Here is a 13255-nt window from a genome sequence, read left to right as displayed (position 1 = left end):
AAAGTGCCCTGAAAAGATTGTTCTTGTGCTATTTAAATACATTTCTTGTGAAAATGAATTTTGTAATTATTACCTACAAATGAAACTGTGGATTGCTTCCTGTATCTGTGCTAAGAACCAGGAGGAGGCAGATGAGACTGTGCTTTGTGGTTTGAGGTGTTGTTGTACTTAATACACCTGCCTATTTTGCTTTCCACCACCTACTGTTTGGCAGCTGGGATAGCTGGTGGGTGGCATTTGCTGACTGAGAGAGGGTGTTGTAGAAGAGACCTGTGGGCCAAGAAGAGACCTGTGGGTGTGAGAGACAGATGCCTAGGCCTACAGTGCTGAGCACCGAGTCAAACCTTGTACTGCATGTTTGCACCAACATTTCCAACAGGCAAAGCTACGTGGGAAGTAGCACATTTCCCTGACGGTTGGCGTGTGTCAGGTTCAGCACTCTTTGCTATAGGGAGAGACCTGTGGGTATGAATGATGAGAGCTTTTTTATATGATGTGGGGTGCTGACATCAGCCCTGTGTCACCTGAGCTATCCACCATGATGCATGACACACCGAGATGTCATGATTATTTCCAGCAACCTTGCTGAAAAGTGACAGTACAGTATGTGAGAATGTGATTTAAGCAAAACACTGCTGAATACCATTTGAGATTAGGTCACTGACATGTAAAGACAGTACAGAGCATTGTGTCATGGCATCTCATAACTATGACTTGTTGAAAATCAAGTGTATAAAGATGAAAGGAATGTGATGTTGGGAAATTTAAAAAAAAAAGCCAGAATCTTCACTGTTACCATTAAATAAAATAGATGTAAACATCAGAAACTGTCAGTTTCAGAAAGTTACAGCTAATGTTTCTAAACACAAACACACACTGTGTAATATCAGACATGTGTCGCTATGCTTCTGACTCTTTGTTCAGTTGACATGCATTTCATACACAGATATGCATTTCTGTTAACTCCCATTGTAACATAAGCATACTGTAACCATATGCTACTATAGAATTGCTGAGTGGACACAAACATGACACGAAAATTATGCCAAGCCAAGATGTGATTGTTGCATTTGCTTATCTAAATGCCAACACAGTTAGAGAGAGAGAGAGGGAGGGAGAGAAATAGTATTCACAATATCCTGAGCAGAACTTTACAGGAGAACTGCATAATGCATAATAAAATGGTTGTGTTCAAGCCACTGCTTCCAAAGAGCCAAACAGCAGCCCAGCCTGGAAATATATGTGCCAGTCATGTTGTCCCACTGAAGCAAGATCATGAGAGAACTGTGTGATCTGTTCATTAGGCTACTGTATCCACATCATTAGCATGTTCTTAGTTCAAATACTTTGGTAGGAAGATCCAAAAATGGACCTCATTCACAAAACTGATTTGTCAATATTTTCCTAAATGTGTTCATACTCTCCAAACAAATTTAGAAGACCCTCTGACCATATATGCAAACTAAGTTTAAGGGCTAGCTATCTCAGATAATTTACACACACCCTTAACTGAATACAATTGCTAGCACTGGAGAAACAGCATTGAGAACTTGGAGCCTCAGATTTTGTAATTAATTAAAAACTAATTGCATAATGGATCAGTGTAGATGTCGTATGTTGTTATCTGGTTATACACCGAGCTAAAGTGTCACCACATTAAATATTTGAAACCATGGAAAAATGTAATTTTTCCGGCTTCCTTGGTGGCCACTGTTGTTTCAATTTTTTTGTTGGAATTTCTTCAAGTAACTTATTTTATCCAGGCTAACACTGGATTCAAAGTACAATGATGTGGTATACAGTCATTATATCTTACCCTGTAAAGCTAATCTAAACCTAATCTGGTTAGTCTAAAGATTATGGGCGACCGTGGCTCAGGGGGTTGGGAAGCGCATCTGTAACCGGAAGGTTGCCGGTTTGTTCCCCGGGCTCTCTGTCCTGGTCGTTGTGTCCAAGACACTTCACCTACTGCCTACTGGTGTTGGCCAGAGGGGCCGATGGCGCGATATGGCAGCCTCGCTTCTGTCAGTCTGCCCCAGGGCAATACTCAATCATAAACCATCAGATTCTCCTGTGTCTTAATGATAGAGATATGATATTGACGAGTCTGTTAACATTTTTCCAGGCCTTCTTTCCTTTCTTCGAATAAGGTGGACTTTATTAATGTAGTAGCGCTGTTCCAGTCTTACCTACCAAAGTGCTTAAAGCATACACCTTTATTACTATATTACTCTACAGTGTTTTTCCTCTTGTGCACACTTACACTATTGATCTGTCGGGAGCAGCTGTGTTGTTTTCAGTTTGTATTGTGTTTAACTTCTTCAAATTTTTTTCTCCATAGTATAGATTCATCTTCCACTTGTTGGCATTAGACTTTGTAGTAACTGGAATTGGTCAGATGCTGCCAAGGTCATGTCTTTCATGTGCACTTTCATGCAGGGGAAACCCTGGGTTAACAAAAAGAGTTGATAACTAAGGGTAAGGGAATCCAGATAACAGAGACGTATGCTAGGTATTTTGAACTCCCTTTGTAATGCAGGGACCTACTTTCTTGCCTTTAGCGGTGTAGGCTTGCCTTTCACATTGTAACCAGTTTCTCCATTTCACCTGGAGGTTTGAGAAATGGGGCACTATGCCGATTGTGTGCAGATTTCACAAGCCTTTCAATGGTAAGAACAAAATATTCTGGTGCACAGGGTTTTATGAATGTTTTATGATGGTAAACGTACATATGCATTTGTTTTTTGTGCAGGGTAGGACCATTTTCACATAAATATTAGTGAATGACCACCATTCTAGTCAGCCCTCTGGATTAATTCATAAATGAAGCAACAAGTTGCGAAACTTTGTAGATACATAGTAAACATAGTAAAACTATAATCTGAAGAGGGAAAGTTTTTGAAACCCTTATTTGCGGCAAAGTTTCAAACTTTCTAAGAACTTTTTTAAGAAGTTAAAGGTACACTATTTATTTATTTAGAATTTACCAAGACTACAAGGACACTGACCAAACAAAAATTCATGAAACCTGGCCAGAGTTGTAGCATGGGCAACATCAGAACTGACTGAAGTAAGTTGTAAGATTTTATACGATGTTCAAAATGTACTCTCTGGCTCCCCTTCTAGTTACTCTTGTTAGTATAAAATATAAAAAAGTAAACTATAAGTTTTAAAATGTATAAAAATCTCAGGCATAGAAAAGGAAAAAGGGCAAATACACATTGTAAGGCACGTTGATCAGGGGGCATAATAAGAAATAGCAATCAGCAGACTTGGGAAGCATTCTTGTGTAACTGCTTATATATGGGTCATTCTTGCTGTTTCCACATTATTACATGAGTGAAAATAATGTGTAATAATTATTGTGCAGTATATCTCAAAATTCAAAGGCAAATTTACAAATGTAGCCATCCATCCTTTGGGGCTGTATGTTTTTTGACTGTATTACTTTTCGTCCACTTCCTAGTTTACTTGTACAAGCAGGCAGATACTCCTAGGTTTAACGTGTGTTTTTTCTTTGTGATATATTGAAGATCTGTCAAAAGTATTTCTGTGTTTTTACCCAGCACTGCTAAATGTTCAAACTTCTCAAATCCAAAAAGGTTACAGAGTTGGTCAGAAAAAGATTAAATATTTATTTTGCAGTCAAGTTACAGACCATTGTTTAAATGTTCTAATACAAAATCCAAAGTCCCTGATGCTCCTTCAGTTGATCTAACAGTTTCTCCTTGTTCACTCGTTCTTCCTTCAACTAAACAGGTAAATATGGCTCAGCATAGTAATGTGAGCAACAGTGCATGGCCCTGGAATTATGCCTGTCTGATGCTCACCCTTGAGACACAGTTGAACAGTTCAGTGCTGAACCAGAGTAGAGCAGCAAGAATGAATATGCACTTTGACTGGGTGAGTAGAAACCGTAACCCCCTTAGCCAGGCTGTCTGACAACCTCCTGCTGTTTAGTACTTGACTTGTGGCAGCTTACATTTCTTTTCTTTATGGATGATATGTTTTAGTGGCTCAAAAGCTAAGCTGCTCCTAAATGATAAGAGGAAAACTTTATTATATACTTGTTAAGCTTGGTCACTTAATTTACCAAATTATTATTTGGAGACTGACAAGGAATCTATTTGGAGGACAAATAAAAGTATGTATTGAGGTTATATAAATATAGAGGTTAGATAAAGATATAATTTATCTAACCTCTTTCTTTGTTTGTTTCTTATGCCACAATCAAAGTGACAGTGATTTCCACTAAAGTGGTGTCAGAATGCAATTACTGACCTAGTAACAGAAGAACGCAGTATACAGAATTGGCGCCCTTCAGAAATACTTGTGGAACTGTCGTATGTAAAAGTAATTAAGTACTTGTTTATCCCCAGCTGAAATTTTTGAGAAGGGTACCAACAAGTGCCTTTTATACTCCCTCGTGCAACAGCTCCCTGAATTCAATAGGTGCAGAAATCCTTGGCTGCTGAGGGTTGAAGATATGCACATTACTTTGAAACTGATCAACAAAAGGATGTGATGGTAAAGTGCAGAGATCTTGCATGTGTTCTGCTTATAAGATCAGGGATTTGTGCTAATACCTGGGCAGTTTCAGGGTTTCTATTATTAACTGTCAGTTAAGTTACACTGGATCCCTGGTGATGTTGCAGAGAGCAAAACAAGCCGTATGACCAGTGTAACAAATTAAAATGAAAAGTAATTAGAAATGTGTAATACACTGTCTTTTTGAAAATAATGGCCCCAAGACTTGGGTAGGGCTGCATGCTTTAACTGTGGGAGCCAGCATGGCCAGTGGACTAACAACAGCAGGCCAATAATTTGCAGGTTGTACCTGCTGTTATCAACCTCTTTCACTGCAGATGACCAGCATCCTCTCTTTGATTTTGTTTCTACCATTTTACTGAGCATTTCAGAATTGTTGAATGAAAATCCAGTCCATAATTCAAGTGAACTTAAACTGTAAACATAAATTTCCTATTCTAGTCAAATGTATTTTGACACAAAAAGAGGCTATACATGAAGAACAGAACAATAAATTACAATGATCCCAAACTTTTCAGGAATATTATATACACGTGCACCTATGTTTTTACTGCATACATAGATCACAAAGTTGTGCTTTGCCCTATAGCAACATCTTCATTACTTTCTTTGACATAAAGGCCTTAGAGGCCTTACAGTAAAGAGGAAGTTAAGTTACTGTAAAGCACTTCCCTGTATGGTCTGTCACAATGAAAAAGAAGCTCAGTGGAGCGAGAAGAAAGAGGAGCACATGGGATGTGAAAGGCAGGACTGGGGCTAAGTGTTGTGTAGAAACAGGCAGTGACCTCATGGGAAAGGTACACACCATCTTAGTTCATGAATTGGCTCCAGATGGGAACTGGCAAGTGGGAAAAGCGGAACAGAATTGTATTGACAAGCTATGCCTGGACAGGCCCTGAGCAAAGCCATTAGCCATGTTGCCGAGTCACCAGGGAAAGCTCCGTCGGTTTGAGATTTCACTTCACCTCAGTGTTGATGGGGACACACTCCACCCGTCCAGTACAGCAGCCAAACACTTCGACAGAGCCTTTATCAAAATACTGATGAGAAAAGCATCACACAACTCACTTCATTTTTTCAGGCTCATTTTCTAATGAAATTACAAAAATCTTTTCTTACTTTTACTATGTTCTCACAGAGAAAGATGAGGGTAAATGACATAACTGGGTATTTATCAGAAGATTTCACCACTGTGGTTATGTCAAGATGGTGCTTGTTTCTAAATACTAAATAGTGATTATTATGTACAATTATCTAGAATAGAATATTAGGATATTATGGAACACTCAAAATGATTTGCCTCATTGGACGCACAAAGAAATTAAAAGAAATAATAATCCCTTCATTTTCCTGCACTCATTCAATTCAGAATCACAAGGGAATATAACCTATCCCAGCTGTCATAGGACACGAGGCAGGGAATACCCTGGACAGGTCACTGATCAGTCGCTGATATAAAACATAAAGACAGACAACCATTCACACCTACACCCAAAAATTAACCTTTGGACTGTGGGAGGAAGCTGGAATACCTGCAATACCAAACAGAAAGGATTCAGAAGCAGGACCTTCTGGCTGTGAGGAAGCAGAACTAACTACCATATGACGAGAAATAATAACTGTATGGTATAATGTAGCACATTCAACAAACTTGCCAATGTGCTGATTCAATGAACGAATAAATAAATAAACAAATCTGCTTTCTGTCTAATTGTCATAAGACCTGCAAAGAGATGGGTTTCATCATTAGCTGAGGGCCGTGAGTAAGCAGTAGTTTTTATTCAGATCATTCAGATAATCTTTTTAGTCTTAAATTAGTAGGTAACACGATAAAAAATGCAATGAGAAAAAGAAAGAAAGAAAATAGGCAATTTTGAGAGTTTAACAAGATGTTACAGCCCATCTCTATGTTATAAAGTGAGCATCCAAGTGCAGGCCCCACTTTTTGACAGCAGTGACAGACATGATGTGGAGCTCACCCGGCAGTGCTGAGAGAGGCGTCTATTCTGATCAGTTCCACTTGGAGCAGGATATCTGGAGTGAACACTGTCAAAACCCTCTGCAGTCCTCTTCCCAGCTGAAGACAACCATGCCACAGCGCATCCGTATAGACAGGCCTCAATACCTCTGTCGCTGCAAGAGAAAATTTTGTGACTGTGTGAATGCATAAAAAAGTTAGAAGATGGTATTTTTCTTTAATGTGGGGCAAATATATTGGGGTAGACAAGCTTTAAGAATTTTTGATAAACCCCACCATATCAGCAAGCTAGATAGAATATTTTTTTCAGGAGTACTTTAAAAGGATTTGTAGCTTTTTAAATGGTACAGATTTTGTCACATTGATGTAGTGGTATGTTTTTTTTTAAGGATTATGGATGATGTGATTATCTATGTTATTAATAACAAAAATTAAAACCAGAATCAAATTTTACAGTGCACTTGTTTTTGCCTTCCAATCCATCTTTGAACCTCTCTCTCACCTTATACAGTATGTATGTGAATGCATTCTTCCTCCTCTAACTTGTCTATCACCACCTACAGTATGTGTTGGCGTGCGCCTCTGTGTATGCATGTGTTCACTGTCTGACTCCATAAGCCAGTGGAGTCGAGGGAGTTGTCAGAAGGTGGTTGCCCTGGTTTCCTTAGCAAGAAAGATGAGCATCTCCTGCACAACCCCAGAACAAAGATGCAATCTGCCTGAATGCAGCAAATAAAAAATAACCATTAGGAAAAGCTCTGAAAAAAGGGAAACTCTCGTACAAGGCAAAACTAAGTAGATTGAGTCTGACCATACTGAGAACGATGAGCAGCTCTGTCATTATTTTAGTGTTATGCACCTTGGATGGGTGGCAGAACTGGAGGACCGTGTGCCTGGCGGGACTGTCGATCGAGGAGGCTGAAGATATCTACCTATTCGTAACCATGATAACAGGGTTCACGCTGATCGGCGTTGGCTTAGCCCTGGTTTATCAGAGAAATAAGAAAGCGGAACCGGCTGTTCAAACCCCCACAAGGCTGCCCGCTGGATTCGAAGCGACGGGACGAGGTGCGACCTCTCACAACGAACGTAATATGGTCAACACCTTGGAGACGCTTACAGCTGCTGTGAAGGCTCAAAACAACACCATTGAGCGTATGAGGGGAAACATCAGAGAGAGGCCTGCTCAAAATGAGACCCTTGAGCGACAGTTGGAAAACATCGCGGAACGGATCACTGCAGTTGTGAGGTCTCAGAATCAAAAGACTGACAACACCACGGAACAGAAGTTTGATACCATCATGGGGAGGCTCGCAGCTCTTCAACGGGAGATCGAGAGACCAGCCTCGGAGTGCTAGAATTCAAGCTGCTCACAAAGGAGAAATCAACAATATGCAACATTTGGACACCACGGCCCCAGCTGCAGGCCCAAGGCTGGAGCCCACCAAAACAACTCCCTGATAACGACTGTGTGATGACTATTCTTCCCGCCCCATGAAGGACACCTGGATTGGCTGGAGGACTGTTTACTTAGCCTGATAGGCCGAAGGACACTGTCTCAGCTAAACTATGGACACGCACACACACACACTTACACTGATAAGCACTCACTCATCCCCCTCCCTTTCCAACGCCTTCGATGCTTGTGCCCTACCGGGGATGATAGCAGTCAACTGGACCAGCACAGATGCTGCAGGACCGGATGCGCTGTCTACGCCGGCTCTCTCTTACCCTTTACCCGCCCCTGTTGCTTGTCTCGTGTTTCTATGGTGTATTGATAGTCATGTGCTTTTGTGCTGAGGTGTTTTTTCTTTTATCAAACTGTTCTCCCACTAGGAGCTCAGTCTGAGTGGAGTTTTTTTTCTCCTCCTCTTACCTCATGTAGTGTATTTTCGTTGTTTTTTTCCTATCAGCCTACCTTCTGACATGTCTGCCCAATGTGATGTTTGTGTAAAGTTGGTCAGAAGGTTCCTTTGTGAGTGCGCATGCGCCATTAGCGTGCTGCCTGCTGTAACCCCTAATTTCCCTCGGGATGAATAAAGTATTCTGATTCTGATTCACAGTAAATCTGGATTATGAATCCTCATCTGATGGGAAGCAGTAAATTGTGTCAGAGGATTAAAACTCTTCCGCACACTTGTCTCGGCTTCTTGGGAACAGTTTGTTTGCTGTACTTGTGTCTGAACTCCTCCACAAGCTGATGGATTTTGAAGATCCAGAACACAGCCTCCTTGGGCTGTGTTAAATGAATTAGGTAGGCCTGAGTAGCTACATTTTTAGCTTCGTGCACTAGATGCACATTATCCTGAGCTGTTGAAAGCCTAAATACCTGCTGGGCCTCTCTATAAACGTTCAGCTGCCATCAAGAGCCCACAGAGAGGTCGGAAAGAACGAGAGACTGCACAGGATAGAGAGAGTGTTCAGCAGAGAGTGGCTGATGACAGCAAAATCAATTAATTGAATGAGTGGACAACTCTTGCATGGATCGAGTTTCACTGCTTTGATAAAAACAAAGTGCACATTACGGTAAAAAACGAGTTAAGCACCTGGAGGCTGAGCAAAGATACTGACTGTACTCATTGCTTCTCATCTCTTACAGCTACAGAGGCTCCCTGCGTTATGCTGCTGCTCACACAGACGCCGAGGCCCCAGAAGACGCCTTTGCTTTCCCTCCCAGGAGAATAACATCCTCCATCAATATTTAAGTTTGTTTATGTTTAGCTGTTTCACTTTATTGACCATGCTCAGGGAACTTAATATTTTCCTTTCTTGTCTTTGTTTTCATATTGCAACAGCTCCAAGCCGCTAGGTTTGCATGTACTGTTTTGTCTAGGTTTCTTGTGTTAATTCAGTTTGTCCTAGAAAACACAATCAAAAGCATTTCTAAACTGTCCTGCTAAACCTTGAACTAAAGGCCTTATCATTTCTTTCTCTTTATGAATACCATCAGTGCTGTTTTAACTTGACTCTCTTCCATAAAAGCGTCAACATTACCTACATACAAACTGTTATCAGCAGTTTCATTCACCTCTTCTGTCCAGTGTTTTCCCCTGACAATATCTAGTTCAGTGCTCACTTATTTTAAGTCTAATGATCTATGACAGCCCAGGAACTCTTACAAAAGCCTCACTGGTTTGCTACCAGCTTTATTCATGATTAAGATTAGACAAGATAACCAGATCACAGGTGCACCGCATCAGTCTCTGCTACTGTCAATGGGATTACCTGTCCTCTGTAGCCCAAGCTGTACAGAGGGAGGGATAGAGGAAAGAAGCTGGGGAAATAGGTCAAGCACACAGATAAGGGCAGGTGTTCTTTTGAAGATGTGTCTACAGTCTCAGAGGGACCAAGTACCGCAAAACATTACAACTTCAATAAAAAAGAGGGAGCTCCTGTTAAACTCAGTGCAGGGGTACAAGAGGTTCTGTTCAATAAGTTTGATTAAATTCAGAAGTGCGTGTCTTAGCAGCGTAATTATTGGATTTAGAGGATATCCATTTCATTGCTGTAATGTTCAACACACTCTCTCTTTTTCTCAAACACGCAGATAGTAAGATTAAATGTGAAATAATACTTTTTTGTGTGGTTCACTGATTTCCTTGCCTACAAGTACCATTAAAAATATACAGGTCCTTAAAGCTTTATCAAGGGGAAATAAAGCTTTTGCTAATCGAGATCCTGCTTGTTACTCAAAATGATACTACACTGAAGCATAGGGAGTTTCAGTCAACAGTCACACGGAGATTTGAATAGCAAAAAGCTTTACATACACAATATTTAATACTAAAAAAGTAATTTTTTGATCAGATAACTCATTTGAAGTAAAAGTTAATACAATACACACATTTCATTATTGCACGTAAATGTTAGGGACTACATTTTTTCTTCCTAAAATGGTTATAGTGTAATAAAAAGAGGGTCAAAGATCCTGTCAACAAATCATTCTAAATGTTGAAGCTTTATCCCCCCCGATGTTATCATTCTTCTGTGTAAGCGAACCATTCCCAATGAAATGTGGGATTTTATCTTAATATACAGAATTCCACTTTAACAAGATAAGTTCTCAGGTGCACCCAGAGGGATGATGTCATTGTGATGAAAGGCAAAGTGGTCATGTCTTTCATGTCGACAATCCCTCCATTAAATACCAGATGAAAGAGCAGCTAAAGAGAAAGGAGAGCTGGTCATGCTGGATGGAAAAGACAAAGCTGATGCTTAGAACAGTGTTTCAAGGACAGGTGGCATTGTGACTCTGCACTGACAATGAATCTGCCGACCCCTCTGTCATCTTGGGAAGTAGCTTTGACCTCGGTGACGGATTTTGCATTTGGCATCCTTTTGACTTTCCTCCAATGCCGACATGAAAAAGAATCCAGATACTTTGAAGTTAGGTGTCAAAACACAAGTCCTCACTTGCTATTGAATAAGTTATGACAGCACCTCTTGTGGACAAAATTTGATTCTTCAAGGTTTGTTTGGAAGAAGTTTAAAAACACATACTTGTAATGCTGCAAAAAGTAATGTGGCAACATATTTCATGGTATAAGGTTGTGGTTTATATGCTATAGGTGTAGTTAAAAGAAGATAAAATGTTTAACATCTAACAGTAAAACTTGTGAAATTATAAAATATAGTATTGTATACCAACCAAAGAAACAACTGATCTGCAAAAAATAAGTACATTTTCTATTTTTGTAGGACTTTTTTCTCCTTAAACTTAACTGTGTTGCTATTGTGTATATGTATATGTATGCTAATATCTTTTATATTGGACGTTTTTTATGAGTGGGGTTTGTCTGAAAACCCTTTTGTTTTATAAAGCAAATTTAACCTTCGGACATTAATTGTTTAAATTAATTATTGTGAGCAGGAGAAACAGATTGTTACATATTGTAATTATTTTACTCACACGCCTACCATTTTGCCTTCAGGAGAAATCAACTTCAACAAGATGCTGGTGACATGATGATACTCGCTTCCACCACCAGTGGGATACAGTGAAAGATTCGTCTGTAATTTGGTTTTCTATACAGGTACTCATTCATAAACATAGCAAGGGAGGGTGTGTTTTCCATCTGTTATATAAAAAAATAAAAAATTTACAAGACTCTGCATGTAGCTCATTATATGGATTTCAAACAAGCCATCATATCGGTTGTATAGCAGTTTAGCTTGCCAAGATTTAATTGTCTGTTACCCCAATGTCAGTTGATGCTGCTATTTGCTACAACCCCCTGTCTCCTCATCTCACCATAGCCATCCCACCCCCTCATTAAGTGAATCGTTTCTTAGGATGCTCTAATGGCTCCTAAATTGTTTATGGGGCAATTTAATTTGTGTGTTAGGAATCCTAATAAACACTCTTGGCACACAGACAAGTAATTATACGATTGGCTAAATAGATAATTGGATGGGCTTGAAGATAAATTAATGCTTCTGAGGAATGCTTTGAAATGCAGTAATTTTTGAAGAAATGCAAAGCAGCAAATTTACAGTATGCCATACTATGATAACTACTGATTTACGAGTCCATAAAACCAGGTGAAATTGCTTTTTTTCTTAGTAAATAAAGTGTGTTTTCAGATTTTGTAAAATATTGTTTGTCGCCATTATGTTTTCTCAGAAAAGAGCAAATATCGAACCACTTTGGGTTTGTGTTTACAATATAATCTAAGCTACCATTGTGTAGCTTCATCCAATAAGATGAACTCTCCCTGGAAATCTCACATATTGCTTTGTTTCACTGAGGAATACTAACCTCTGACAAAGATAAGAGTCTTTTGCTATTGAGGTCAAGCACAATATCAGTGGCAATATAGCATCAACAAGGCTATAATGTAGAATATATTGAATTAGTCCCTTATTCTTAATTTAGAACATTGATTCACAATATTTATTATTAAATTATATTGACCGTATGCCCACAAGTGAGATGCATGAATGATTGCATTTGTAAAAGTGCAGCAACATATATGTACAGAGTGGTATGATGTAATGGTCTTATGTCGTGGTTTGAAGCTTGAACAACGGCTCTGACCATTTTTGCATATCAATGGTGACATGAGACTTCCGTGGGCTTTCCTGGAAGTTTTCATCAGCAGAGCATCAAACAGCCCGAGTTTGTGTCAAACTGAAATCTCTACGCGCCAGAGCTTGAATGATTTATGCATTTGTCATTTCTCATTTGTTGAAACAAGGTGTCAACTTTTTTGTTCCATTGCACCAGTCAAGCCCGCAAAGTCGAAGAGATAAGCATGGAGCAAATGTCCTTGAAGAAAATAGCAAAGTCAACTTGGCAATTTGTTGATGCTCAAGTATTTCCTTGTGAAACTGCACTGTAGTAGTCAGTGACCGTGTAACTTATTTGGTAATCTGTCCTTCGATGATATGGTTTCACAATGGATATTTGTGCATCGTGAAAAAAATAGTGCTCTGTCTCAATAGAAAATTGCTTCGTTTTTAAACACACCTAGTCATGGTAGACTGATTCAATGCTTTGATACACTTTTACTTTGACAAATCACTACAATATGGGCCCAAATATGGGAAAAACCTGGTTATAAGATCATCCCCAAGGAATTGGAAGCGCTCTCTCGTTCAGCACTGATGATGATGTCCATGGGTTGTAGACTTCAGGTAGTCACTGACTACAAAAGGTTTACAAGTATTAAAAACAACCTTTATATTATATTATATTATTTTTTATAATATATATATATATATATATAT

The 13255-nt window shown here is 39.4% G+C and overlaps 1 protein-coding gene across 1 annotated transcript in view; it reads left to right on the top strand.

The window, feature by feature from the left end:
- The window catches only part of LOC146647807 (uncharacterized), a 56117-nt gene extending 46781 nt beyond the window's left edge, over positions 1-9336 (top strand). The window contains exon 3 of the mRNA XM_085390080.1: positions 9126-9336. Coding sequence (XP_085246206.1) covers positions 9126-9231 — 106 coding nt within the window. The 3' untranslated portion in view covers positions 9232-9336. The remainder of the gene's footprint in view (positions 1-9125) is intronic.
- Positions 9337-13255: the final 3919 nt, after the last annotated feature.

The sequence above is a fragment of the Rhamphochromis longiceps genome, linkage group LG18, assembly GCF_057381845.1.
Source record: "Rhamphochromis longiceps isolate RC_006_pf linkage group LG18, R_longiceps_female_GT1.1, whole genome shotgun sequence".
Lineage (NCBI taxonomy): Eukaryota > Metazoa > Chordata > Actinopteri > Cichliformes > Cichlidae > Rhamphochromis > Rhamphochromis longiceps.
This window is presented reverse-complemented; position numbering and strand designations above follow the sequence as displayed.